Source organism: Nicotiana attenuata, unplaced genomic scaffold, assembly GCF_001879085.1.
Source record: "Nicotiana attenuata strain UT unplaced genomic scaffold, NIATTr2, whole genome shotgun sequence".
NCBI classification, from domain to species: Eukaryota; Viridiplantae; Streptophyta; class Magnoliopsida; order Solanales; family Solanaceae; genus Nicotiana; species Nicotiana attenuata.
In genome coordinates this window covers 441,173-469,010 of record NW_017670445.1, presented here as the reverse complement: position 1 = coordinate 469,010, position 27,838 = coordinate 441,173, and the positions used below count along the sequence as shown (strand labels likewise).

Sequence of the window (27,838 nt, the reverse complement as noted above, 5' to 3'; positions counted from 1 at the left end):
GGACGAGCTAGAAACGGCTTGGAAGGAGCATGCCCAATGGATCGAGCAGGTAAGACGAGTACTTGAAGATAGTGATGATGATTTGGACACAGTGGCTAACGGTCCGAACCTGTAGGTCCAAAAGAGACTTGAACAGATCGGGCAGCTCCAGGCGGAGGTGGATATAGTAAAAGCTGAGGCCGAAGAATGGAAGAAAAACATTGACCACCTAGCCTTGGAAATGGAGACTATCCAGGCAAAACTGGCGTCGACTGAGGCCCAGCTCCTGGCTGCAGAGAAGAAGGCCTCGACCCAGGCTAAAACAATCGAGGAGATCCGGTCTCAGCTGAGCTCGGCGGTTTCCAGCCAAGAAAATCTAGCCACGAAACTTGAGGCGGCCAGGTTAGAGATTTCTAAGGTCAAGGTCGAAGCTGATGAGAAGGTGGCCCAGCATAAGGCCGATGCCGAGGCAGCTCAGGATCAAGTGAAATATTTGGTGGAGAACATAAAGTGGCAATCCCGAAGGGAGGACCTCAAAGGAGTTCAAGCTCAGGGCTTTGACCTGCTGGCTGAGATCGAGAATGCCAAAATATTTGAGGCCAAGGCCAGGAAGCTGGCTTATCCCGAGGAGGAGGATTCCGAGGGGTTTGTAGACTCGGATGAGCCCGAAGGTGGTGAAGACCCCGAAGGTGATGACGCGGCCCCCAGTGAAGATTATGCCACTTAGGATCTTTTTAGACATTTTGTATTTTATTTTTGAGGCCTATTTGACTGTTGTAGATTTTTGTATCGGCGCCATTTGGCTCTTGTAAAAAGATTTTTGGATAAATATATACTCCCTCCATTCCAGTTTATGTGAACCTATTTCCTTTTTGGTCTGTTCCAAAAAGAATGACCCCTTTCTAAATTTGGAAACAATTTAGCTTAAACTTACAATTTTATCTTTAATAAAAAAATTTTATAACCACACAAATACTCTGGACCCCTTTTTGACTTGTTTAGGACCACAAATTCTAAAAGTCTTCATTTTTTTTCTTAAACTCCGTGCCCAGTCAAACAGGTTCACATAAATTGGAACGGAGGGAGTATAAGTCTTTCTTTCCCTTTCATCTTTCAAAATTTTCCTTTGTTTTATTATTTATGTTCACAAAGATCGAAATGCCTTAGCATGAAATAGCTTAGGTTATGTTCGAAGGTTCAAACAAACCTAGCCTTTACATTATCCTGTTTTAAGGCATCTTGGGGGTTCGGTGTTACCGGAAACTTTCTCCCAAAGTAAGTAATTCAAGATTATGGTTTGCCGAGGGTAGCGTTTAGAACCGGTTATGAAAAATTTTCTTTTTAGAAGGCGTAGTTTTTGTTACGGGTCTCGGACGTCTCCGAGCCGTGTTAATATGGCCGTAGCCTTTTAGTTCGGGAGTCACCCAGTGGATTTGCTTTCCTGAGTTATCCGGGCTTGCCCAAGATAACAGTCCCCGAACGGGGATGGCCGTGGCCTTTAAAATTCGGGGGTTTCCTAATAGGTCTTATGCCCCCGAAGACTAATAGCTTGGACTGCTCGAGTTTGTTTTCGGACGGCAGTCCCCGAGTGAGAGAGTGATTATTCGATCTCAAGTTAAGGTGGCCCTTGGGCTCGTTACCTTTGGGGAATAGGAAGCAGGGAATTCCTTAAGAAATGTAAATAAGAAATTTTTAAAGGACAAGATGATTGCAAAAAAGATACTTCTCTTTATTCTTGTGTAAAACAGTTATACATGCGTACTTGCTTTATGCTAGGGCTCGAGCAATCTGTGCGGGTACGGTTCGTTTGATCGTTTGGCCCTTACAATAAATCCTACCTATCGAGACCCTTCCATCACGAAGTAATTTCCTTGCTAAAGTCGATATTCGAGGGTAGTTCCCCCCAGTATTCGAGGTTGATTATAGAGAGAAACCTCGGACAGTGTTGACGCGATCCTTAACATCGATTCATGACCAGTCTTCTATTCTAAGTTAGCATGATCCACTGTTGCCTCGTTAAAAACCTTGCCGAAAAACCCATTCGGGACAAAACCGGTTCAAAGGAAAAAGAGTGCAACGCGTGCTTTCAGACCTAAAACTTTGTACGGATCCTTGTCGGTCACCTGCTTAGTTCGAAATATAAATAAAAGAAAAACGAATGGGGTCGTACCTTAGCAGTAGCATCGTTTTAGGTGAGTTACATTCCAATTGCTCGGTAGTCGTTCACCGTTCATCGTTCCGAGCTTATAGGATCCTTTCCCGGTGACCTCGAGAATTTGGTTCGGTCCTTCCTAGTTCGGATCCAACTTCCCGTTGTTCGGATTTCGGGTGTTTAGTGTGACCTTCCTTAGCACTGAGTCCCCAATATTGAAGTATTGAAGGTTGGTCCTTCGATTGTAATACCTCTCGATCCGCTGTTTTTGGGCGGCCAACCGGACCATTGTGGCTTCGCGCATTTCGTCTAATAGCTCCAGGCTTGTATTCATGGCCTCGTCATTCGATTCCTTTGTTGCGTATCGGAATCTGACACTTGGTTCACCGACTTCGACCGGTATCAAAGCTTCAGCGCCATAAACCAGTGAGAACGGGGTGCCTCGGTACTGGACTTTGAGGTCATGTGGTATGCCCATAGGACTTCGGGTAAGATTTCCTTCCATTTTTCTTTGGCGTTGGTTAACCTTTTTTTTTTTTTTGAGGTTTTGGAGTATGGTTTGGTTGGTCGATTCGGCTTATCCGTTCCCACTAGGGTGATAAGGTGTTGATAAGAATCTTTTGATCTTATGATCTTCGAGAAACTTGGTCACTTTGCTGCCGATAAATTGTTTCCCATTGTCACACACGATTTTGGATGGCATTTCGAACCGACATATGATGTGGTCCCAAATGAAGTCAATGACTTCCTTCTCCCTGACCTTCCCGTACGCCTGTGCTTCAACCCACTTACAAAAATAGTCAATCATAAATAAGATAAACTGAGCCTTACCCGGCGCCCATAGAAGAGGGCCAACGATGTCCATTCCCCACCTCATGAATGTCCATGGTGACAAGACCGAATGCAGCAGTTCTCTAGGTTGGTAAATCATCGGAGCATGTCTTTGGCATTCGTCATATTTTCGTACGAACTCCTTCACATCTTTTTCCATGTCGATCCAGTAATAGCCGGCTCTGATTACCTTTTGAACCAATGATTCGGCGCCTGAATGATTTCCGCAGGTACCCTCATGGACTTCCCTCATAACGTACTCAATATCTCCCGGTCCCAGACATATTGCTAGCGGGCCATCAAACATTCTTTTGAACAAGGTTCCGTCCTCGGACAAGCTGAATCGGGCTGCCTTTGTGCGCAGGGCCCTCGATTCTTTTGAATGTGAGGGCAGTTTCCCGGTCTTCAAATACTCTACGTATTTATTTCTCCAATCCCAAGTTAGGCTTGTGGGGTTTATTTCAGCGTGACCTTCTACTACCAATCTCATGAGCTGTACGACTGCCCCCGAGTTGAAATCGTCGTCTTCGACCGATGACCCTAAGTTTGCAAGGGCATCGGCCTCGCTATTTTGATCTCGAGGTAAGTGGTGAAAAGTCCACTCTTTGAACCGATGTAATGTCACCTGCAACTTATCTAGGTACCTTTGCATTCGTTCTTCTCTGACTTCGAACGTTCCATTAACTTGGTTCACCACAAGGAGGGAGTCACACTTAGCTTTGATCGCCTCCGCCCCCAAGCTTTTGGCCAGTTCGAGACCTGCAATCATGGCCTCATATTCGACCTTGTTGTTAGTCAATTTCACAGTTCTAATGGATTGTTTAACTACATTTCCTGTGGGTGTCTTCAATACGATGCCAAGTCCGGACCCCTTTATGTTCGAGGCACCGTCCGTAAAGAGGGTCCAGAATTCCCGAAGACGTCCCCGAGTTTACCAACAACTCTCTTTCGACCTCGGGTATTAGGGCAGGCGTAAAGTCGGCCACGAAATCTGCCAAAATTTGAGACTTAATGACTGTCCGGGGTCGATACTCAATATCGTACCCGCTGATTCTACGGCCCATTTGGCCAATCGTCCCGAGAGTTCGGGTTTATGCATTATGTTTCGCAATGGGTAAGTTGTCACAACAAATATAGGATGGAACTGAAAATACAGTTTCAATTTCCTAGAGGCGCTTAGCAAAGCGAGCACCAATTTTTCTAGGTAAGGATATCTAATTTCGGCCTCACCTATGGTCCTGCTAACATAATAAATTGGAAATTGCGTACCTTGTTCTTCCCGAACTAGGACTCCACTTACCGCTATCTCCGATACTTACAAATACAAGAATAGTTGTTCGTCCGCCCTCGGCGTGTGAAGCAGTGGTGGGCTTGATAGATATCGCTTAAGTTCTTCCAAGGCCTGTTGGCATTCCGGGGTCCATCTAAAGTTGTTTTTCTTCTTTAGTAACGAGAAAAATCAGTGGCTCTTATTGGAAGACCTCGAGATGAATCACCCCAGGGCGGTGATGCGCCTGGTTAGCCTTTGCACGGCCTTCACGTTGTCTACTACCGTGATATCCTCGATAGCTTTGATCTTGTCGAGGTTGATCTCGATTCCTCGATTGGATACCATGAACCCGATAAATTTACCAGATCCGACTCCGAACGCACATTTTTCCGGATTCAGCTTCATGTTGTACTTCTTCAATATACTGAAGATTTCCTGCAAATGCTTTAAATGGTCCTCTGCTCGCAGAGACTTAACTAATATATCGTCAATGTAAACTTCCATGGATTTCCCTATTTGTTCTTCGAACATCCAGTTTAGTAGGCGTTGGTAAGTGGCACCAGCATTTTTTTTAATTCAAATGGCATTACGTTATAACAGTATGTGTCATACTTAATGGTGAATTAGGTCTTTTCCTAATCTTCCGGGTCCATTCGTATTTGGTTGTACCTGGAGTAGGCATCGAGAAAACTGAGGATCTCGTGGGCGGCCGTGGCATCGATCATGCGATCGATGTTAGACAAAGGGAAAGATTCCTTAGGACATGCCTCTTACTTAAATCTTTATAATCTACACACATTCTCAATTTGTTCTTTTTTTTAGGGACTACTACTACTACTACGTTTGCTAACCATTCTGGGTATTTGACTTCCCCAATGGACCCTATTTTAAGGAGTTTAGTTACCTCGTCCTTGATGAAATCATGTTTGATCTCGGACTGGGGTCTCCTTTTCTGCTTGACCGGATAGAATTTCGGGTCCAAGCTTAACTTGTTAGTGGTGATCTCCGGTGGGATCCCTGTCATGTCGAGATGGGACCAAGCAAAACAATCTATGTTAGCTATGAGAAATTGAATGAGTTTTTTCCTGAGCTCGGAGGTTAACCCCGTGCCCAGGTATACCTTCCGATTGGGTAGACGCTCGATCAATGTAACTTGCTCCAGCTCTTCGATTGTTGATTTTGTAGCATCGGAATCATCGGGTACTATAAAAGATCTGGGAACCCCATAAAATCATCATCTTCGTTGGTCCCCTGTTTATACGATTGGGTCGTGGCTGGTGTCGATAATTGCTATTTAGTTTCCTGCTTTGTGTTCGAACTTGGTTCCTTCAATGTTGTCAGTGTTGATACCGTAATCACTTCTTCGACTGCAAACATTTCCTTTGCGGCCGGTTGCTCCCCGTAGATCGTTTTAATCCCTCCTAGCATTGAGAATTTTAGCACCTGGTGAAGGGTCGAGGGTACGGCCCTCATGTTGCGAATCTGGAGGGGTTAGGAGTGTTAGGACAATTTTATAGCTTGGGGAAGGTTAGTTCCTAGCCGTTAGATCCAAAAGAATCAACGGCCAGGATTGCTCATAACCAAAATGGGGTCGTTTGGTTGGTGGGGGATTTGGACCGGATTGGGGCTTGGGCTTGGGCTTCTGGCGGTTTGGACTGGGCAGATTTTAGGATTTGGGCTTTTTAGGGAAGATTTGGCCCAAAACAGCCCCTTTTCCTTTTCTTATTTTTTCTTCCTTCTTCTTTGATTTTAAAATCTAATAAAATCCTAAATTAATCCTAAATCAATCTAATTTGTAATAATCAAAATTATTTATCTATTTCTATCATTAAAATAACTAATTAACTTAAAACTAAAGAAAAATACTAATTTTTAAAGACTAAAGGCTAAATATATAAAAATGACCATTTTTTATGATTTTTGCTTTATAATGCAATTAACTCAAGGTAATTAATTCATACATGCAAATAAACCTAAAATGTTATGCAATGACTATTTTAGACATTTTTGGTATTTTCTTATAATTTAAAAATATTAAACATGCAACTAAAATGCAAACAACAATTAGCAAGAAATTCCTAAAAATTCTATAACAATAATTAAAAACAAATCTATTTTTTGTGAATTTGTAGGAGTATTTTTCATCGAGCAAAAATCACGTGCTCGCAATACTAACCACTTTTTCCTCATATTGAACCTCTTGAGTACCTTTTTAATATATTGTTTTTGGGACAAAAATAACTCATTTCTATCTCTGTATCCATGCATTAGAATGCCCAAGATTTTTTTTGTTGGCCCAAGTCCTTCATCCCAAACGATTTACTCAACTGCTTCTTAAGGACTGCAATTCTAAATTTATTCTTGCCAACAATAAGCATATCATCAACATAAAGCAATAAGATAATAAAATCATCATCAGAGAACTTTTGGAAGAATACACAGTGATCTGAAGAAATTTTCTTGTACCCTTATTTTTCAAAGACAGATTCAAACTTCAAATACCATTTTCTTGGAGTTTGTTTGAATCCATATAGGCTCTTTTTCAATTTGCAGACATAGTTTTCTTTTCGCTTAATTACAAAACCCTCAAGTTGCTCCATAAATCTCCTTATCTAAATCACCATGAAGAAAAGCAGTCTTGGCATCCATCTGCTCAACCTTTAAATTTAGACTCGCGACTAAGCCTAGAACTACACGAATAGAAGATATCTTCATGACAGGGAAGAACATTTCATCAAAGTCAACTCCCATCTTCTGGACAAAACTTTTAACAACTAACCTCGCCTTATATGTAAAGGGTGTTTGGATTGGCTTATTTTAAGTACTTATTGGCTTTTAAGAACTTTTCTAGTTTTTGTGGTGTTGGCAATGTTAAAATGTGCTTAACAGCACTTACTTTTAGGCATGAAAAGTACAAAAATAAGCCAAAAGCCAAAAGTTGGGTATTACCAACTTATGGCTTTTGGATTTTAGCTTATAAGGCACTTTTTAAAAGGCAATCCAAACACCTTCTTAGGCGCAAAGGTATGTTGGTCTTGATTTACTCTGAAAATCCATTTGTTTGATAAAGCTCTCTTACCTTTTCACGGTTTCAGTAACTCATATGTGTCATTCTCGTGGAGTGACTTCATGTCATCTTCCATGGCTTCTACTCACTGATCTTTGTGAGTATCTTGCATGACTTCATCATAACTCTCAGTTTCTCCCATGTTAGTCAAAAGTACATACTCATTAGGAGGATAACACATGGATTTTTCTTTTCCCTTGTAGATCTTCTAAGAGATGTTTCAGGAGCATTCGACGTAGTTACCTGAGCAGGAATTGTTTTGCTGATCAACCACAACTTCATCAACTGGAGCATTCATAACATCTACACTCTGATGATTATTTTATCTTGACCACTATCTTTATTATTGTCCTGGGTTCCTTCATGTGCAATAAGCGCCTTAGCAATAGATTTTGGATCAATATCAACTAAGCTCTCATTACTCTGAGAATCTATATTCTCATCCTTGTCAATATCTTCAATAGTTTGGTCTTCAAAGAATAATGCATCACGACTTCTAATAAGTTTATTATCAACTGAATCATAAAAATGATACCCAAACTCATTTTGACCATAACCAATAAAGATGCACTGCTTAGTTTTGAAATCCAGCTTTAGTCTCTCATCTTTAGGAACATGCACACAAGCTTTATACCCAATAACTCTCAAGTGATCATTAAGAAACATCTTTGGCAAACCAAACTCTAGGATATCACCATCCAAAGTAACAGTAAGAGATAAATTGATAACATAAGCAAAAGTTTTAAGTGCTTCCGCCCAAAATATATTTGAAAGTTTAGCCTCTGAAAGAAAGCATTTAACTCCCTCAACTAGAGTTTTATTCATCCTCCCTGCCAAACCATTCATTTGAGGCATCTTGGGCGGAGTTTTCTGATGATGAATTCTCTGCTCTCTGCAATAATTATCAAAGGGTACACAATATTCACCACCATTGACATGCGAATACATTTTAATTTCTTCCCTGTCTATCTCTCAACTAATTAGGCATGAAATTCCTTAAACATGCTAAATGCTTAATCTTTGGATTTTAAAGGATATACCTAGAGCTTGCGAGAATGATCATCAATGAAGGTCACAAAGTAAAGTGCACCACCTTTTGACTTTACTTTAAAAGGACCACACAAATCAGAGTGTACTAGCTCCAATAATTCAGGATTTTTTGAAGGAGGATGACTATGAAAAGAAACCCTTTTCTATTTGCCAGATAAACAATGGACACACCTTTTCAGCTTCGCTTGTTTCACTCCAAAAAATAAACTTTCTTCGCCAAACACGTAATCCCTCTCTCGCTCATATGACTCAGTCTTTTATGCCAATGCTGATAAAGTGTCACTTTTTACCAAATTTATGGAGTCATTAAAAATAGAGCTATGTGTCACATATAAATGAGAAGACTTGGCTCCTCGAGCTACTATTAATCAGCCCTTGATGAGCTTCCATTAGACATTAAATAGCGCATTATGGTAACCTTCATCTTCTAATCTTCCCGCGGATATCAAATTGAAAGGAAAGTCTAGAGCATACTTGACATTCTGAAGTACTAACGTTGAACCATTATTAGTTTTCAGACAAACTTTGCAAGCATCAAACACCTTAATTTCACTAGCATTGTCCATCTACACTCCAGAGTCAATAGGAGTATAAGATGCGAAAAAGTCATTTCTTGGTGTGACATGTGATAGCTCCAGAATCTACTATATATCCGGCTCGTCTTATGGGATACCAAATTGATGACGTTCTCATCATAAGCAAAAAGAAAGTCATCTCGAACAATAGCAGAAATATTCTTCTCGTTATTTTTAACTTTCTTTCCTTCTATAGTGTCTTGCTTCAACTTGTGGCAGAACCTTTTGATATGTCCTTTCTTGCCACAATGATTGCACGAATAATTTTGGTATTTGGACCTTGACTTACTTCTGCTTCTACCTCTATTCCTCGAACCCTTGTTCTATCTCTCCTCCGATCTTCTATAACCAAAACATCTGCTTGTGAGAACGAACACTAATATCTTCTCCTTACTTCCTCATTCAACACAATACACTTCGCATATTCCATGGTCACCTCAACACTAGGAGTTGAATTTGTCAAAGAAACACGAAAAGTTTCTCAAGAAGCCAAAGTCTTTGTATCTATCATCAAATTTAACTCACATTCCAGACAGCTGATCAAAGACACTGAAAATTATTTATATGATCAAGAATATGACTATCCTCCTTGTATTTAAAGGTCATCAATTATTTTAGCAGGAACAACTTTTAAATTTTTGAAGCATAAACACTCTCTAGCTTTTCCCACGATGATCTTGCATGTGTCCATCCACAATATGGTTGCGAACATTGTCTTCAACCCTTTGTCGTAGGTATCCACATACTTGTTGGTGCTCGAGATCCCAATCTTCATCAGACATAGTCTCAGATTTATGAGCTGCAAAAACGGGTAGATGCATCTTCTTCATAAACAACAAATCTTTCATCTTGCTTCTCCAAACATTATAGTGGCTCCCACCCAACTATACCATCTTGCTCATATTCACCTTCATTCCGTAAAAATTCCGGATAAATAACCAAGGCTCTAATACCACTTGTTATTTCAATCCTAACAGCATTAACGATAATGAAGGCAACAGGCGAAGGCTTCACATGGACTATATGCTGATGATACCCTATTATTATGTGAAGCTAGCAAGAAGCAATTTCTATATTTGAGGCTGATTATGCTGGCTTTTGAAGCTCTTTCTAGGCTGAAGATCAATCTGTCCAGTAGTATTTTTTTTTCTTCTCTGTTAATGCAGAAGATTCTATTGCTGAGTTAGATGGGAATCTTGACTGTAAAATAGAAACTTTTCCTACAAAACATTCGGGGCTCCCTTTGGATGCAAAGATGGGTGTGGCTGCTAAGCGTGCAAAGAAAAAAATAATATCTTTCGTTAATAGTGTATTAGATGTCATCCTTACAGACCTGAGTATGAAGATACATGGATCTATGGAAGATTCAATAGTGTAGAAGTAAAATAATGATCTAATTTCCTATCAGCTCTTGTTACAAAATGCTGAAGGAAAATTCTGGTGAATCATGGAAGATAATTTAGAAGACTACCACCTAAAATGACATGTTTTGGATGGTAGCAGCTCATAATGCTTGTTTAACTCAGGATAGGCCTCAGAGAAGAGGCTTCAACTTGTGTAGCAGATTCTTTCTCTGTAGGTCCTCAGAATCAGTAGACCATTTGCGCTTGCATAGCCATCATACATGGCAGATCTGGAGTTTATTCTTAAATGTATTTGGGGTATCTTAGACAACGCCACAAACTTTAAGAGGTTTATTATGTAATGGAAAAAGCACAACATGTAAAGAAGAGGCTAAAGAAGACATGGAAGACTATATCTAATTGTACTGCATAACAGTATAGCTCGAAAGGAAGAGAGAATCCATTGCTTGTGCTAAATATAGATGTATCCAGAATCTAGTATTCTGGTTGGGAGAAAAGTTTGTACCTTAAAACATTATATATGTTTGAGTCTTTTGTTGTCTAGGATTGTCATCTGTCCTACTCTTGTACCAACTTGATGCAGTCTTCTGTGTTTCTATGCATATACAAGATATTTATACAACTATCTAAGAGACTAGCAAAGGAAAGAAATCAAAAAAGATATTTGTGCAACTACATAAGAGACTCTACCAAAGAAAACAAATCAAAACAAATAAAGGAAGCATCCTACACATCTACTCATATGATTTTGTTAGCTATACAAGCAAGGAATATATTTACATGCCGATTTACAGATTTTACATTCTGTAACAACACATATGAATTATATGCACCTAGCACTGTATGTTGTTCCTTGTTATTACACCACATTATGAATTGTGCATGTCCAATGATGACATTGGATCACATACTTGTTCATCAGTTTCTGTTTCTCCTTGGATAATTATAAAGTTTGATTTGTCATCTAGCCATCAAGAATAGTTTAAGACAGGAATGAACATAGTTCACTAGAAGAACTTAAGCAAACAAATAATTCAACCACGACCTTAAAAATCTCTCAAGAGTATAAATTTGATTGGAATTCTCCACAATATAATGGGATGATTTATAAGGTGGAAGATGATATACTCTACTAAATGTTGCTAGATTTTGCTATTGACTTGTATGATATTCCCAAATTGGCAGTAGTTATGCAATTTTTAAGTGAATGTATTTGTACCTGAGTATAAGGCTACTATCATGCTTAATGTGTTTCTCTATCTAAACCTCTTTGATAGAGAGGGGGAGAGAGTCAGCACAAGTATTCTTTTGTTAGTTGTCCTCAGTAACCATAAAGCGTTACTTTTACAACATCTTATATGCAAAAGCAGAAGAAAGATTATGCCACCTATACTGCGGCATAAGAGAACAAAAGTTTGTTCTGAACTGAACAGTAATCTGAAGCCATGCTTAGGTTGTGTCCCCAAATCTGTCACTGTGACACTATAACTACAATTGGATAGAAGAGTTGGTAACTCAAAATCAAATCCCAAATCCTCTTGAACAGTTTTAGATCTTATCTACACCCATTTCTCAGCGTCACATTGCTTTAACAATTACTTGAACTGTAAAGATTTAAGATTTACAACAATAAAAACCCCACATAAAGTGCAGTAATATCAAATTCTGCCTAATTTGCTCTCCAATCCGGCTACTACCTTTTGTTTGTCCTTAGCTGGCGATGTATGTAGTCCAGAACAAACTTTCCGCCTCTCTCTGACATTATATGAAGCATAATGTATTTGGTCATTACAAATCTAGTCACAGAATTCATAACAGACATGTACTGTCACATACACGTGTACTCCATGTTCTACTTCTAGTTATACGGTTTATACCAATCTACTGCTAATGTAATATCTTTCACAAGCATGGGGTCTATAGAAACATCTCTTCATAGAGACATACAGAGAAGTGGAAAGAAATAGACACAACAAGAAAGAAGCGTGAAATAAGCGAAAAGGAAATAAAAGTTTACAATAAACACCCTTTCTGATGTTCCTCGCATTCTGGTTCTCATTATTTTTATTAGCACCTGCCTATACGTAAGCTATGCTAGAAATGCAGAGGAAACTACATAAGACGTTTGTGGCCCAAAAGAGGAGAGTTTGACATGTTCTATCCTCTCTCAAGATAACATTTAAAGATATTTCTTTTCCTACTTCCGCAAGGAGGTCCATGCCATGCCTTATTTGTTTCAACACGCAATACTAATCCAGTCTTCCTGAGTCTTTCATCTATCCGTTCTTCTAAAGGTCAAAAAGCAACATAGAAAGTGTGTATAAGACCTTTTCTTTAGATATTATAGCTACTACAAAATAATTCAAGACGAAAGCAATAATTTACTTATACTGATGAATAAGATTTGAAAACAAATTTAACAATTCATTAGGACATTGTACCCGAAACAGCCCAACCCAGTATCTTAAAATAATATTGGGGGGGGGGGGGGGGGGGGGGGGCTTAACAGTCTTCTCTTCAGTATTCAATTGATGTTACATCAGTTAAAGTTTAAGGAATTCTAGAGGAAAAAATTTCTTTGGACAACATTCTAAAGCTTACCATGCATTAGTGGTTTTCATTCTGCAATGGCAACATTATTGCTCTTTTTGAAAGGCAGATAGTAGGTAACCATTTACCCGTTACTAGTGATTAGAAAAAAATTACGAACAATAGCTACTTGCCTAGAGAAAATAATATGATATTTACATAACTTGCTTTCTTATAAACAATGAGAACATGCTTTCTTTAACCAAAACTGACTCAGCAATTTGATCCATACTGATTGATGAATGAAGCTAGAATAACAGGCGGAAGAGAAAAACCTATATGTAGGTCCCAATTTCACTGGGATGTTGTTGTTGTTGTTGTTGTTGTAGGTCCCAATTTCAGAGCGAACTCAATAACAGTAGCCATTCACTTTGTTAAGCTTTTTCATGCAATTTCTCCAAGCTCAAGTAACTAGGAGAAAAAAGAAGAAGAAGACTACAAGTTAGGCCATTATACATTAGTGAGAGGCTTGATGAACATTGACTGATTTAATTGTTTCTATCCTAATTCACAAAGTAGATAATTCTTAGTACAAGTATGGGTGAAGTTGATGCAATGTGAAACTTCTAGATGTAGAATAAATTTTCCTCCTCTTTTTTTTCATGTCATGAGTGTCTGCCTAGGATAGATGATAAAGAAAACAGAGCAACTGGTACTTCATAACAACTTTATGACACTGCAATGATCAATGTATATGAATACCTTTCAAGTCAGCACATCAATCAGACAAATCTGAACAGTTTTGCTATTTTGACAGCATGAAATCGGTGATTGAAAGATACAACAAAGCAAAGGAGGAGACTCATAAATTGGGAGATCCAATTTCCGAGGTCAAGGTAGGTTTTACTTGCTAATTTGCAGTCAACTAGTCAAAGAAAAAAATGCATAATAGTTTCCTGCATACTTACTTTCTCCCAGTTAAATGGACGTTGGGCCTAACTCAAACCTAGCTAGCTCAAGAGGTGAGGATTGCCCAAGTCCATATAAGAAGAACACCCATCCCCTTCATTGTCGACGTGGGACTCAACACCCCCTCTCACGCCCAGGACTGGACATCTGGAGCGTGGACAATTATGGGGCCCAACATCGGAAAATCGGGATGGGTCCTTCTCTAATACCATATGTAACATCCCAGCCCGCTGGTGATATTGTCCGCTTTCGGCCTAGGGCTTCACGGGTTTAAAACGCGTCACTAGAGTCTAAGGTTTTCGTAGTTGCAAGAATTTTTTTTCGAGAAAAGGTCCTGTCAAGGCATGTCTACTTATATACCCAGCATCTCTCCCGTATTTTGTCGATGTGGGATTTGCCTAGGGTGTCACATACACCCCCCCCCCCTAGGGACTCAGTTTACCCTACCACCGTTCAAGGTTGCACACAGAGTGGCTCTGATACCATGTTAAATGGACATTGGGCCTAACTCAACTCCAAAAACTAGCTCAAGAGGTGAGGATTGCCCAAGTCCATATAAGGAGACCATCCATCCCCTTCATTGTCGATGTGGGACTCAACACTCCCATTAATTGTATATCATTTATGAAATACCAGAAGGAACTTCCTTTCATGCTAAAATCCTTAGGGTTCTCTTGTCCTCCAAGCATAGTGTCTGAATTAGAATACACTCTAAAAAGAAAGAAGTGATATGACCTCAGAAACAAAACCAGAGTCATAATTTGGTCTGCTAGGGAAAACAAAGAATAGGACTTGGCATTTGACCTTTCAGATTACTAGTCGTAGGACTAGCAGGGAAAGAGTACATGGCTTTAAAGCACTTATTTTTATAACCGTGGTATCCGACCCAACTTGCGTGCACCTCAACTAACTCCACAAGGTACCTGTTATGTCCCACCAGCACAGGTACTGGGTAACTCTGTCCACTAAGGCTTGGACATATGGAAAAAAATCACCTACTATTTTTGCCTCCGCTGGGATTTAAGCCTTTACAACACATTATACTGGTATCAAGCTTTTTTGACAATGTAAAAGAATCAGGACTTTACAGCACATTCTTTCATGCATCTACAGTCTTCTTGTTTGTTTTGTGCACTAAAGCATACATCTTATAAGCGTCTTTACTATAGAAACCTTTGCTTCTTTGAGTGCCAAAATGTTTATGTACATCTAAATTATCTTGACGTTCTATAGCATCTAAATTTAAGATACCCAAACTGTTATTTTTACCTTACAACCGGAGGCGGAGCCAGAAAAGTTTATAGGTTCTAAACTTGCCATCGAGCCCATAACTCGTCTTAGTTACTGGATTTACAATTAAATGTTATGCACATTTAATGAATTTCCTAACATGAATACCGGGTCTAAGCAAAAGCTAATGAGTTCATCCGAACCCTAGGGGATACTGTACCTCCACCCCAACTTACAATAACAACAACAATTATGCCTCAATCCCAAGCAAGTTGGTTTCGAATATATGAATCATCACTTTTCCATTTAAGCTCAATTCATGTCATCATTGTCCCAATTAAAAAAATAAAAGGGATGAATAAGTTAAATATATATAAACAACTGTAATAATTACAATACTAGTTGGCAGTAAATCGCCAAGAATTTTCTCTCTCCTCTTTTCTTCTCCCGGCGCATGTTAGGTGACTGCTAACCTACGCCACCGGAAATGGGAGGAAGAGGACGAGCGAAGAAGAACGCCAGCAAAACACCAGTCATAGAGAGGAGATTGACGGACATCATCACACGCGAGCAAGGAAAGCGAAACACTAAAGCAAAGGAGAAAATGCAAGAGGAAGATTTGGACCAGGACAGTGACAGTGATCCAAATTGGCCGGATCTGGGTAATAATCGAGTCAAAATGGTAGCACCGGTGAGTTCTAGCATTCAATTGACACCTATGGTGAACTCTGGTAAAGGAATTGTTGCAGTGCTAAATGTAAGTGAGCAGCCGAGCTCGAGCAAGGTCCAGACCAATGGAACAATGCATGCAAGTCTACCAAAGGAGCAGAGGATCTCAGAGATTGATAACCAGAACAAAACTCAGCAGAAAAAAGCAGATCCAGCAGTGGATAAGGGTAGATCATGGGCAGGACTCTTCCAAGAGAATAAAATGGCAGCAAAAGGTATGAATCTAACTTACATACCTCCTGTGATGAAGGATGGTGAAGTAGTGGTACAATTGATGGAAGAGGATATCGAAGAGGAGAACCAAAAGTGGAATCGAGCAGTTATACTTTATGTGGTAGGGAATACCCCATCAATTAGAGCTATTAAGAGATTCAAGGCTAACCAATGGGCTAATGTTCAGAAACCTAAAGTGCTCTACCATAACGATGGGTACTTCATCATACTGTTAAGCAACACTGAAGAGAGAGAGGATGTGATGCTGAATGGGCCTTATACACTGAATAGCAGGCCAATGATAATAAGGCCATGGTCGGAGAGCTTTGATTTCAACGAAGAAGTGCTGAAAACATTCCCTTATGGGTGAAACTCCCAAAATTGCCACTCAACTACTGGAGTAAGCAGGCTTTAAGTAAAATTGGAAGTGGATTGGGGAAGCCAGTGTATGCTGATGCTTGTACTACAATAGCTGAAAGAGTCTCATATGCTAGGGTTCTAATTGAAATGGATGTTACAAGACCTTTGCCAGGGAAGATTAAACTATATGATCTTAGAGGGAAGGTGATGGAGCAGATGATTCAGTATGATTGGAGGCCACAGTACTGCCAAACGTGTTGCCAACTAGGCCATTCCTGTAGAGATCAGAAGCAGCAAAAGCAGGAAGGAATGATACAGAAGAGTATAGAAATAAAGCAAAAGCAGGAGTGGAAGAAAGTCAGAAATCTTGAGCCTGCTGTAGATAAAATTGATGGTCAAGGAAGATTCCTTGATCAATTGGAGGAAGCAAAAAATGTGCAATCAAGCAAGCAGGAAGCTGATCCATAGTGGCAATTTGCTCGAGGGAAATCTGCTACAAAGAAGATGCAGAAGTGGTAAGGGAAAATGAAGTGGACATTGGCAATGCCTTCAAAGCATTAGTTGATACTGCTAAGAAGATAGTTCAATTATCTCAAGCCCAAGGTGTGAGGGAGAAGCAGACTAAGAAGGTTAGGGAAGGTGATCCACAACAAACACCCATATCATGTTGAACATTATAGCATGGAATGTGAGAGGTTTGAATAAAGTATATAAGCAAAAAGAACTAAAAAAATTTGTAGGACAATAAAGTGGTACTGGTAGCTATTATAGAACATAGAGTGAAGAAAAGCAATGCAGACTCAATAATAAAGAAGACTTTCAACAACTGGAGGTGGACTGACAACTATAATGAAGCTCCAGGTGGTAGAATATGGGTAGCATGGGATCCAACTCAGGTGGACTGGTTGATGATCAGAACTCATGAGCAATTTATACTGGGGAAGGTAACTATGATGCAGCATAGAACCAGTTTCAATTACTGTGCAGTTTATGGTAAACACACAGGTCAAGATAGGAAAAGTTCATGGGAGGAATTGAAGGTGTCAATGCAGGGTATGAACAATCCTTGTCTCATAATGGGGGATTTCAATACTATCTTAACTAGTGAGGATAGAATCAATGGAAACCCTGTGCAGGAGAGTGAGATAAGGGATTTCAAGGAGTTCCTAGTGGATGCAGGATTAGATGAATTGAAGACTGTGGGTAGGTAGCTATGTTGCGCGGACTCTCCAAAATGCTGCTGCACCCGTGTCGGATCCTCCAAAAATACACTACTTTTGGAGGATCCGACACGTATCCGGCGAAATTTTCGGAGAGTCGGAGCAACATAGGTAGGCAGTACACATGGACTAATAATCATGTCCATAGTAGGATTGACAGAATCCTAGTTAATGCAGAATGGATATAACAATGGCCTTACATGGAGGGAATCATTATGAGTCTAGGTTTTTCAGATCACTGTCCCTTAAGTGTGGGATTTGAAATCAACAACCAAGCAGGCATGAGACACTTCAAATTTCTCAACTGTTTGTCCAGCTTAACTGAGTTTGATGGAACAGTAAGGCAAGTCTGGAGGAACAGCAAAAAAGGACTTGCCATGGTTTTTGTGTGGAATAAACTCAAAACACTAAAAGGGACCCTAAAACAACTGAATAAGCAAGAGTTCAGTGGAATAGAAAGCAAATACAAGCAGCAAAGGGGAGATTAGAAAGTATACAGCAGCAACTGGACACCCCAGGTCAAGATGATGAAGCAGTAGCTCTTGAAAAAGCTACAAAGTTGGACTTGGAAAAGTGGCTGATGGTTGAGGAAAGTGTTATAAAACAGAAGTCCAACATATAGTGGCTTAGGCTTGGTGATTCTAACACAGCCTACTATCATGCTTGCATGAAGAATAGGCAAGCAAGGAATAGCATTAACAAATTAGTCACTAGAACTGGGCAACTCCTACAAAATCCAGCTGAAGTGGAGGAAGAAATCCTAAGCTTCTATAGGGGTTTACTTGGTACTGCGGCAGCACAACTGCCAGTTGTTAATCCTGAGATCATGCAGAAGGGCCATATACTAACTAGGAGGCAATAATTGCAGCTAATAAGACCAGTTACCAGAGAAGAAGTGAGACAAGCTATAATGGACATTGATGACAACAAGGCACCAGGGTGTGATGGGTACAATGCTTTCTTCTTCAAGAAAACATGGCACATATTGGGGGAGGAAGTGACTGCAGCAGTTAAAGAATTCTTTGAAAGTACAGATATGTGCAAAGCCATTAACTGCACAACAATTACCTTGATACCAAAGATTCAGAATCCAACAAACATAAGGGATTTCAGGCCAATTTCATGTTGTACAGTACTCTATAAGATAATTTCAAAAATACTCAAATCAAGAATGCAAGATGTGATGGAAGAACTGATAGATAATTGTCAAGCCGCCTTTGTACCTGGGAGATCGATTACAGACAAGAAAAGGTTTAAGGCAGGGTGATCCACTATACCCTTTCCTATTTGTTTTAGCAATGGAGTACCTAAGCAGGTCTTTGAAAACGTTGAAGGGCAATAAGCAGTTTAAATTCCATCCAAGGTGTGCCAAGTTCAACCTAGTTCAATTGGGATTTGCAGATGACTTACTCCTATTTTGTAGAGGTGATATTCAATCAGTCCAGATGCTGCACAAGCAATTCCAAATGTTCTCAGCAGTCTCAGGTCTAATTGCTAATCCAAACAAAAGCAGCATTTATTTTGGTGATGTGAACAACATGATCCAGCAGCAAATTATGGACATACTAGGCTATACTAATGGTGAGCTACCATTCAGATATCTAGGTGTTCCTTTGAGCACAAAGAGACTGTCTGCCATTCAATGTGAACCCTTAATAGAGAGGATACTAAGCAAAATCCAAAGCTGGACCACAAAGTTTCTGTCATATGCTGGAAGAGCAGTCCTGTCAAGAGTGTGCTATTTGCTATACAAACTTTCTGGGCTCAGATCTTCATCTTGTCCAAGAAAATTGTTCATTTCATAGAAGCAATTTGTAGAAGGTTCCTATGGAGAGGAAATGCTGAACCAACAAAGAAGGCTTTGATAGCCTGGGACAAACTGTGTGCACCAAAAGTAGCTGGGGGATTGAACTTCATCAATGTGGAGCTATGGAACAAGGCAGCCATTTGCAAGTTACTATGGAATATTTGCACAAGGAAAGAGAAGATGTGGATTCAATGGGTGCATACTTACTACATAAAGGGGAACACAGTCTGGAATACAGAACCGAAGAATGCATGATGGGCCATACAAAAGATTTTCAAAGCCAAGAACTACTTTGCAAGTGCATGGCTCTCAGAAGATGTTCAGAAGATGGAAAAATGTTCTGTCAAGCAACTATACAGAACCATGCAAGGAGACTTTCCTAAGGTGACATGGAGGAAACTAGTATGCAACAATCAGGGACAGCCCAAGTGGACATTCATTCTAATCTAAGGTTGGCAATTCAGCAAAGACCGACTACTAAAGAAAGGCTAGCAAGATGGGGTGTGATTGAAAATCAAACATGCTCATTGTGTAACAAGGAAAACGAGACAGTACAACATCTATTTTTTGACTGTGAGCTAACAGAGAAGATATGACTTAGACTACTGGAATGGCAAGGTATAAAAAGACTAAAGAAAGCTTGGCAGGAGGAAGTGACATGGATGACACAGGTAAGCAAGGGAAAGAGTGAAGGAGGAGCAGTATGTAGGATGATCCTAGCAGCTGCAGTCTACCATATTTGGCAAGAAAGAAATAGTGTGATTTTTCAGAAGAAGAGGAGAACAAGTAATGCCATATTACGACTGATCATACAGGAAGTTCATATAAGGGCTGCCAAATTTCCTTATCAGATAGAGCAATGAGTAATTTGAATTGGTACCCTGTAATAAATTAGAGTATGAAGTAGCGTTTAAGCTGTAGAAGTAGCAGAAACTCTAAAGATAGGTATCTCCTAGCTGGGGCTTTATGTCCAATAGGAGGTATGCTAGAGTTTTGGTCTTGTAATAGGAAGTACGAACTGTAAATATTGTTACTTGGTAAATAAAATACTTTAATTACCAAAAAAAAAAAATAACAATACTAATAATAATAGTAATAACAACAATATTAGAAGTTCTTCAACAAGACTTGAAAAGATACTCGAACTGTTAGTAATAAGCACAAGCAAAATAGTAGGTCGTCTGTGTGAAGTCCTCCCAGGAAGACAGAGTCTAGAATCTATACACAGTAATAGTAAGGCTGCCAGCAGACCATTAGCATGACAAGAGAATTCTCAAGGACAATTTATACTAGCAAAATTAATAAAAATGGAATGATACCATGAACTTGGATCCCAATTCTACAGAACTTGGATGCCAGCAGCTACACAATATTCCAATTCTACCTCTCTTAGTTGTACCTGTGATCTGGATTGATTCCATGAACTTGGATCCTTGGATCATTGGATTATGATTCTAATATTGAGGACAAGAACATGCACACAATGAAAGGATGCGTCAATCAATTCCAGAACCAAATGGGCATAGAGAATGGAGATCCTCATTAGCTGATACCTGTTCTACCATCCCCATTCCACCCCGTCTATTTGGAGAAACGGAGGAATGAACTAAAGATGGAACCTATGATGAATTTCATTAACGGAAAAGGACCAATACAATTCCATTAGCGTTGTGGCAATCGGAAGGAAATCTAGAAGAGCGGGAACATGCATATCTTCCACTACTGGAAGCACAACATAGCTACAGAGATCGTGCCAAGAAGGAAGACTTTATAATATAACAAGAAGAAAGCATCACAAATGGCTTAATGGATCATCAGGGAAGCAACTTTTATAGGGTTACTTCTGCAACTCCACTTTATTTCGTTATGGGAACTGAAACAGCAACAACAAAAAAGCACATATTAAAAAGACAAGCGACATCTATAAACTGGCAAGTGAAAAGAGTTGTCAAGACATTCCCAGTAAAAAAAGCTCTAAACTGTTTGAAACCGAGATAATTTCATCTTTAGCACGAACGACTTTGGCTTTGTCATTTAGGTATACATTGTAGGGCACCTAAGAGGGAGTAGATATTCATGCTAGCACAGGGCAGGAAGTTTGATGAACTAATGCAGGTCCAGCAATTGGAACAAGGAGTTTAGACAAATTAATGTCCTCCCACAAAAGAGATAGACACACTTTAGATGCGTCAATCAAGAACCTTATGCAGTGACTGCATTTATCACTAGCATTTTGGAAGCAAAGGGAATCCATTTCATGACCCGTGCGCGACAAAAAGTAGCAAATAAGGAACGACACTCATATATTGACGAGTCTATTCTTTTAGACCCATCTGCTGTCTTCATACTGCAAATCCTGGCGATGACTACACACAAATGCTAAAATAAAGAAGCTCAAAATGCTCTTAGAAACATGCAAGTTTTTGACAGCTAATGGTTCGAAGGATCAGACGACTGTCCGAGAAACTTAAGAGCTTTTAAGTCATTCTGGTGCTTAGCACTTTTCCTCTAGGAACTAAAAAGTATCAGACAATATTTCGCAGCAGTTATCCTGGATTATGACCATTGGGTCACTCCATTTCCTTAACAGTGGAATTAATCTCTTTACATATTTACCCCTAATCATATCCCAGCTAATTAGTTTTGAATGTGGCACGGCACTATTGATGTTGCAAATTGAAGCCTGTAAAGAATTATCTTCTAGAAGAGAAGATAGTAAAACCAAGGATGCTAAACTATATACCACGATGACAACAAACATGGAGCTGTTACAAACTACCAACTCGTTGCATTATCATAATGACATTCTGGGATACCACTGATTGAAGGTCTCTGGTTCAAACATTATCCAGATCTATAAGACGATGGCCAACCTTAGCTTAGTCATGTCATCTTTCCACTATTTCGAGATTAATCATCTAATCCTTCTTTGCAATTGCTGCAGGGGAAACAGAAGTCAGAAGGTGTGTGTTCTTTGGACTATGAGAAGCTGCAAGAGAATAAAAATTTCCATCCAAAAATAGTTCGTTCTGCTTTATAGATCAGTATTCAATGATGCAGGTCAAATTATAGGTGAAGAAAATGTGATTAAAGGGAAAATAATAGAAACTCTGGACCTTCACATTTTCAGAAGTTACATGGCCCTGATACTACTGCCAAACTGAAGTGAGGTACCAGTCCCTTATATAGCTGCATTAGATCTCAGCATAACGCAGAAACTCTTCCTGTGTTCAGGGGATTTTTATCTGGCAGAGTGCCATAATAGTTCAGTTGGAGCAAGGAGATCTGGAAATGGTTGTTCTGTATTTTCTGGTAAGATTGATCACAGAAGCAGCTCTTGACCCCTCTTAATCAGGTGCCTTTTAACCCAAATATGACTGCTCCATGCTGCCATGATTTAGCATATACTGAGATTTGTCCTCAGATGCTAATGCCACCATCATGACATCCACTGCTCATGTCTATGGCACTTACTTATAACACTACACAAATTCGAGTACGAGCATCTCGTTAGAACTAGAGCATGCGTTCCAATCGGGATTCCAAGTCCTAATGTCCTGTACTTCAAGAAAAGCAGAAAGGTTTACTATATTATAGGAACCTAAGCGATTCAGCTAATGCAAAAACCCTGAGTAAAAGGATGAGGCTAGACTTGACTGGTCACAATTTAGAGCTTGAACCCAAGAGATACAATCTTGCAAATCCTTTTCCATTATAAGTCATACCATCATTTGAACCAAATGTCAAGTACTGTCAACTCACTGAAGATGCAACAACTTCCAGAGATGCAAAAACAATTAGCCAAAGGATACCCCAGCTCTCATGCTGCACATCTAGATGCATGCTAATCATGTACCTTATACTCGAACCACTTAAATTCTCAAATCACTTAAATTCCCACAATTATTTGCTTAAACCAAAGAATAGAATAGAAGCGCCAACATGCAGAAACAGGGGTAATGGGTAGGAGCTAGTGTAGAACCCTAAAGACAGGCATACACAATTTGTTAAAAGAGTCGTCCATCTCATTCACTTTAACAGGTAATAACTAATTTAACAACCCCTTGCATTTCCAATTAATTTCAGTCCTCCATAAGTCTAATATATTTTCCTGTCGAGAGAAAAATTCATCTTATTTGCTATTAAACTACAGCAAGACAAACACAAGTCATATTTAGACGTAGAGTAAATCTTCACCTCAAAATTCAACTGCTGGAGATTTGAACATAAATGGTTTTATGTATATTTTTTCACCTTGATACCATGATATCACATATAATGCAACTACCTGCTTATATAAAAACTTCTCAATACAACCTCAAAGTTACAAGGTGTAACATAATATAATGGAACAAGTTCTTACTGTAACTAGAAAACAGAAAAATTATGCAAAGAATAACTCTGGTACTCTTCCCAGATACATGGCTTACCTACCCACTCAACATTCTTGGAAAACAATCAAATCGAGGGTTCGGACGAGATCCAATTTTTACATGTCTACCTCCTTATCTCTGGTGTCCAATTTATCTAAGTTGCTCCGACATGGTAGTTTAGGTGCCGTACCGGTGTCGACACGACGGTGTGGGTATGAGATCCGTACTGGATCTGGTCAAACAATTTCGGGTACTTTGACCACGACGGACGAAAAATTCGAGACAAGATACAATTTGGTTCCCGAAATCAGAATCCTAATAATTAGGGTAAAGTTGAAAAAAATAGCATACATTATCTAAGAAATCAATCCTTTACTTATCTACAACTTGAGAATAAAAAAGAAATCCACACTTTACAATCTATACTTAAGTATTTCACATAATTTCTGATAATTTAGAGACATTTTTTATATTTTATTTTTTTGAATTATTTTTAGCCAGATCCCCCCACCCGTATTCGTACTAGGATCCGTATTCCCGAATCTTAGAATTTACATCTCGAAGGATCCGACCTCTAGATCCGTACCCGTGTCGGACACCCGTACTCGTGTCCGAGCAACTTAGCAATTTATAACCTTAGATTCATTATAAATTCGGTGACCTATTAAACTGTATCTAGCCATAAAGAAATCGCAGCCTTGTGAGAAACTAACACACATGTGCATTTGCAAGTAAGTTACACACAATGAGGGGCAACTTTTTAAAATAACACATTGACAATACCTATACTACAACTGTAACTAGTCATCATAAAAGAATTTGAGCATCAAATCCAAAATAGCAAGGCAATGAGTGGAGTAACTTGAGACCTTATAAACCATTTGGATGCCATAGGCTTTATATGACTCAACACCTTCCCGCACATATAACCCAATTTTGGAATTTACACTATGGACTTTAATATGAACTTACTAGCGAGAGCATGGATTTGTCGAAATTCGTTTCCGTACTATGTTAAAGAATTTGAGCACCAGCTCAAAAATACTAAAGTAATATATGAATTACCCCATAACCTTCATAAACACCTACATATGCCCTTGTATACTTGAATTAGGACATGTTATAAACTAAACACTCATTTACCAAACCAAAATGAGGCCTTTTGCCTCGTCATGCTATCTCTATGTAGTGGAATTTATAGTTATCCATTCCAAGCCGCAAGGGTTCTATCTTGCACCAACAGATGTGGTTGCAACCTTAAGTTGTATTGCTAGGTGAATGAAAGTACTAGATGACGAACCAATAGTGTCAATTGTCATAAAAAAAAATTAAAATAATATAGTAAATACAATTCAAAAATGACTGTGAAAAGGACTAAATACTTTTACAAAAACAAATAGACATATTTTACTTTTGTTTGCTTTTGAAAAAGCAATAGCAGCTCATTTGAAAGGCTTGTTATGGCTTTTGATAAGTGAAACGACCTTATTAACCTTGTCCTGTACCATCACTAAAAGAGCAAGAGATATGTGTTGGAAGATTAACTTATCACTATGCTTGGGCCACCAAAGAGATGGGTCATGAAAAACAAATCTAAGTAGCATCTCCAGTGGAATGTGGCAACAAAAGTTGAGCTTGGTTTGCTAGTAATTCTGCATTACTATAGTCATAACACAAAAAACTATCTATTGATTTCTCTCTTATTGAATAAATTTACAAATAGTATTTCTTTTATGTTGCAGTTTTGGCAAAGGGAAGCTGCATTGCTGAGGCAACAACTAGAGAACCTGCAAGAGAATCATCGGTAAGCTCTTCTTTTCTAATTAGCATAATTTTTCATGTTGTGAGTGAATAACTTATCCAACTACGAATAGGACTAAACTAAAGGCATGTTGACCATATTGTTAAATCCATAAGGTTGGACTTATTTTGGTAACTTGATGCTGCTTGTAGTTTTATTTTATTTGGTGAATCCCAAACCAAACCCCTCTACATAGGCCAACAATGGAACTTTCCACTTTCCCTTAGGTGACTCGATCTCCAAACCTCTTGATTGGAATTGGAATGTCCGTGCCCAATTGGTGACTCGAATGCCCTTAGTCTTGGTTGGAGTTGTAATACTCTCCAGGTGGCACTATTGATTTTTGAGAATTACAAGTGAATTCCTTTGAGATGAAGGTAGCCATTATCTAATATTGAAATACTGCTCCTCACAGAAGTCATCTCATTTAACAAACCGAAGTCTTTCCTTCTTTGAATTCTTGAAGTGTTTGAATACCTAGTCCATTTTACTTGGAAAGTTTTTTGAAGAACTGTCCCCAAAACAGATTGTTTTCTTGAAAACAAAAATGGTTTCCAAAAAACAAAGCAATTTAAGGTAGGTTTTTTCACAAAACTAGCACAAATATTCTTAAAAGCATATTTCTCAAAGGTAATACAAATACATAACCTTTCCCCAAATTACGGAACTTTCTCCAAAACCTACTTCCAGGAATTAAACCAAAAGCAAATCAAAATGCCATCTCAAATCTTCTATTCCATTGAGTTATCTATTGGAGCTTTTATTGTGAATTATTCCTTCACTAAATTACTTGTTAATTAACCGATCCAAAAAAAAAAATACTTGCTATTTAGCTCTTAGCAGTTTATCTCAAAATTTTATTGAAGTACTTTTTTTTGATACGGTAATGTAAATTTCATTAAAAAAGTACTAAGAAGATACAGAAAGCATACAAAACTTCAGCACTGCCGAAAACTATTACAATCTCAAAACTTCTATAAAATCCACGTACTGATCTAAGTCTTCTACCAAACTTCCCCTACACCAAAAGTTATGAAGTTATGAAGACAACTATTTCTAACACTAGCTAAATGATTCTGCTGATTTTTAATACACTCTTATTTCTTTCCAACCAGATGGTCCAAAAGATACGGTCCTCCAGATTTGCTTTAGATTTTTCCTGACTCTTTGATTCTGCCAACAAACCAATAGATCTTTCACCTTCTTTGGCATCACCCATTGCACACCAGTCAGAGCGAGAAACAGATCCCATACCTGGCTTGTATAATTGCAATGCAATAAAAAGTTGTTCTGCAGATTCCTGGGAATTTTCACACAAAGAGCATCTACTGCAATAAGGAGTTCCCCTTCTCTGCAACATATGTTGAGTTAAACATGCATTTCTAGCTAGTCCAGCCAAAGCAAGCTACTTTAGGAGGTGCTTGTGATTTCCACATCATCTTCCATGGCCAAGTCAAATCCCAGTGGCCTATTTGTTTTTGCAAAAGAGTATAACAGCTCTTTACTGAGATTTGCCATCCTTCCCAGCTGGCCAAATCTGAGAGCCCAACATACTAGCATCAAGGGTCAAAGATTCCAGCCAATGTAAAAGTTGACCAATTTCATCAGACACCCAATCATTAAAATTTCTCCTAAAATTTGATCTCCATTCTTCCCCTGTATGACACTCTGCTACTGTACACTGCGTATTCCTGGTTAAACTATACAATGTAGGAAATTTGTTCATCAGTTTATCATCACCTAGCCAGACATCTGTCCAGAACCTGATTCTGCTTCCATTTCCCAGCTCTAATGAGATGAATTTTTGAAATTCGAGCCACAATCTACTTATTTGCTTCCGTACTCCAGTTTTTGATGGTATAGATACTGCACGAGGTGCTCAAAAGCCTTCTCTACCATATCTGATGTCAATAACCTGCTTCCAGATTTCCTCTCCACCATCATTGTATTTCCACAACCATTTGAACAACAGACTCTTGTTATGGAGCTTTAAATATTTAACTCCTAAACCACCACCTTTCTTGTCTTTAATAACTTTCTGCCACTTTACCAAATGATAACTTTTTCCTCTCAGCATTCCCCTCCCAAAGAAACTGATTTCTCATGGAATTAAATTTCTTTTCCTCACTGACTGGGATGGGGAAAAGAGACATCAAATATGTAGGAATTCCATTCAGCACACTATTAATTAAAGTGAGCCTCCCACCTAAGGATAGATATTGAAGTACTTTAATCTTTTGAGCACTTTAAGCATCCTTCTATGAAACGCAGGCCCTAACTCCATTCCATTGAATTATCCCGTAGGCTAAGGGCACAAGT

General features: G+C 39.0%; 1 protein-coding gene and 1 long non-coding RNA gene across 11 annotated transcripts in view; one reads left to right on the top strand and one right to left on the bottom strand.

Moving 5' to 3' along the window:
- LOC109239512 (MADS-box transcription factor 23-like) overlaps positions 1–27,838 on the top strand; it is a 38,307-nt gene that overhangs the window by 5,894 nt on the left and 4,575 nt on the right. For 4 of the 5 annotated variants that reach the window (XM_019406086.1, XM_019406083.1, XM_019406085.1 and 1 more), the window contains 2 exons: positions 13,635–13,713; positions 25,461–25,522. In XM_019406086.1, coding sequence (XP_019261631.1) covers positions 13,635–13,713; positions 25,461–25,522 — 141 coding nt within the window. Of the gene's footprint in view, positions 1–13,634; positions 13,714–22,289; positions 22,309–22,405; positions 22,418–22,579; positions 22,658–25,460; positions 25,523–27,838 lie in introns of all 5 variants that reach the window. The other variant, XM_019406087.1, reaches the window with a different exon arrangement.
- The window catches only part of LOC109239513, a 29,104-nt gene continuing 8,865 nt past the window's right edge, over positions 7,600–27,838 (bottom strand). For 2 of the 6 annotated variants that reach the window (XR_002069910.1, XR_002069906.1), the window contains 2 exons: positions 13,153–13,288; positions 12,171–12,576 (listed from right to left, as the gene is read on the bottom strand). This is a non-coding gene — a long non-coding RNA (uncharacterized LOC109239513). Of the gene's footprint in view, positions 9,724–10,193; positions 10,884–11,745; positions 12,044–12,170; positions 12,577–13,152; positions 13,289–27,838 lie in introns of those variants that run through there. The other 4 variants (XR_002069911.1, XR_002069909.1, XR_002069907.1 and 1 more) reach the window with 4 other exon arrangements.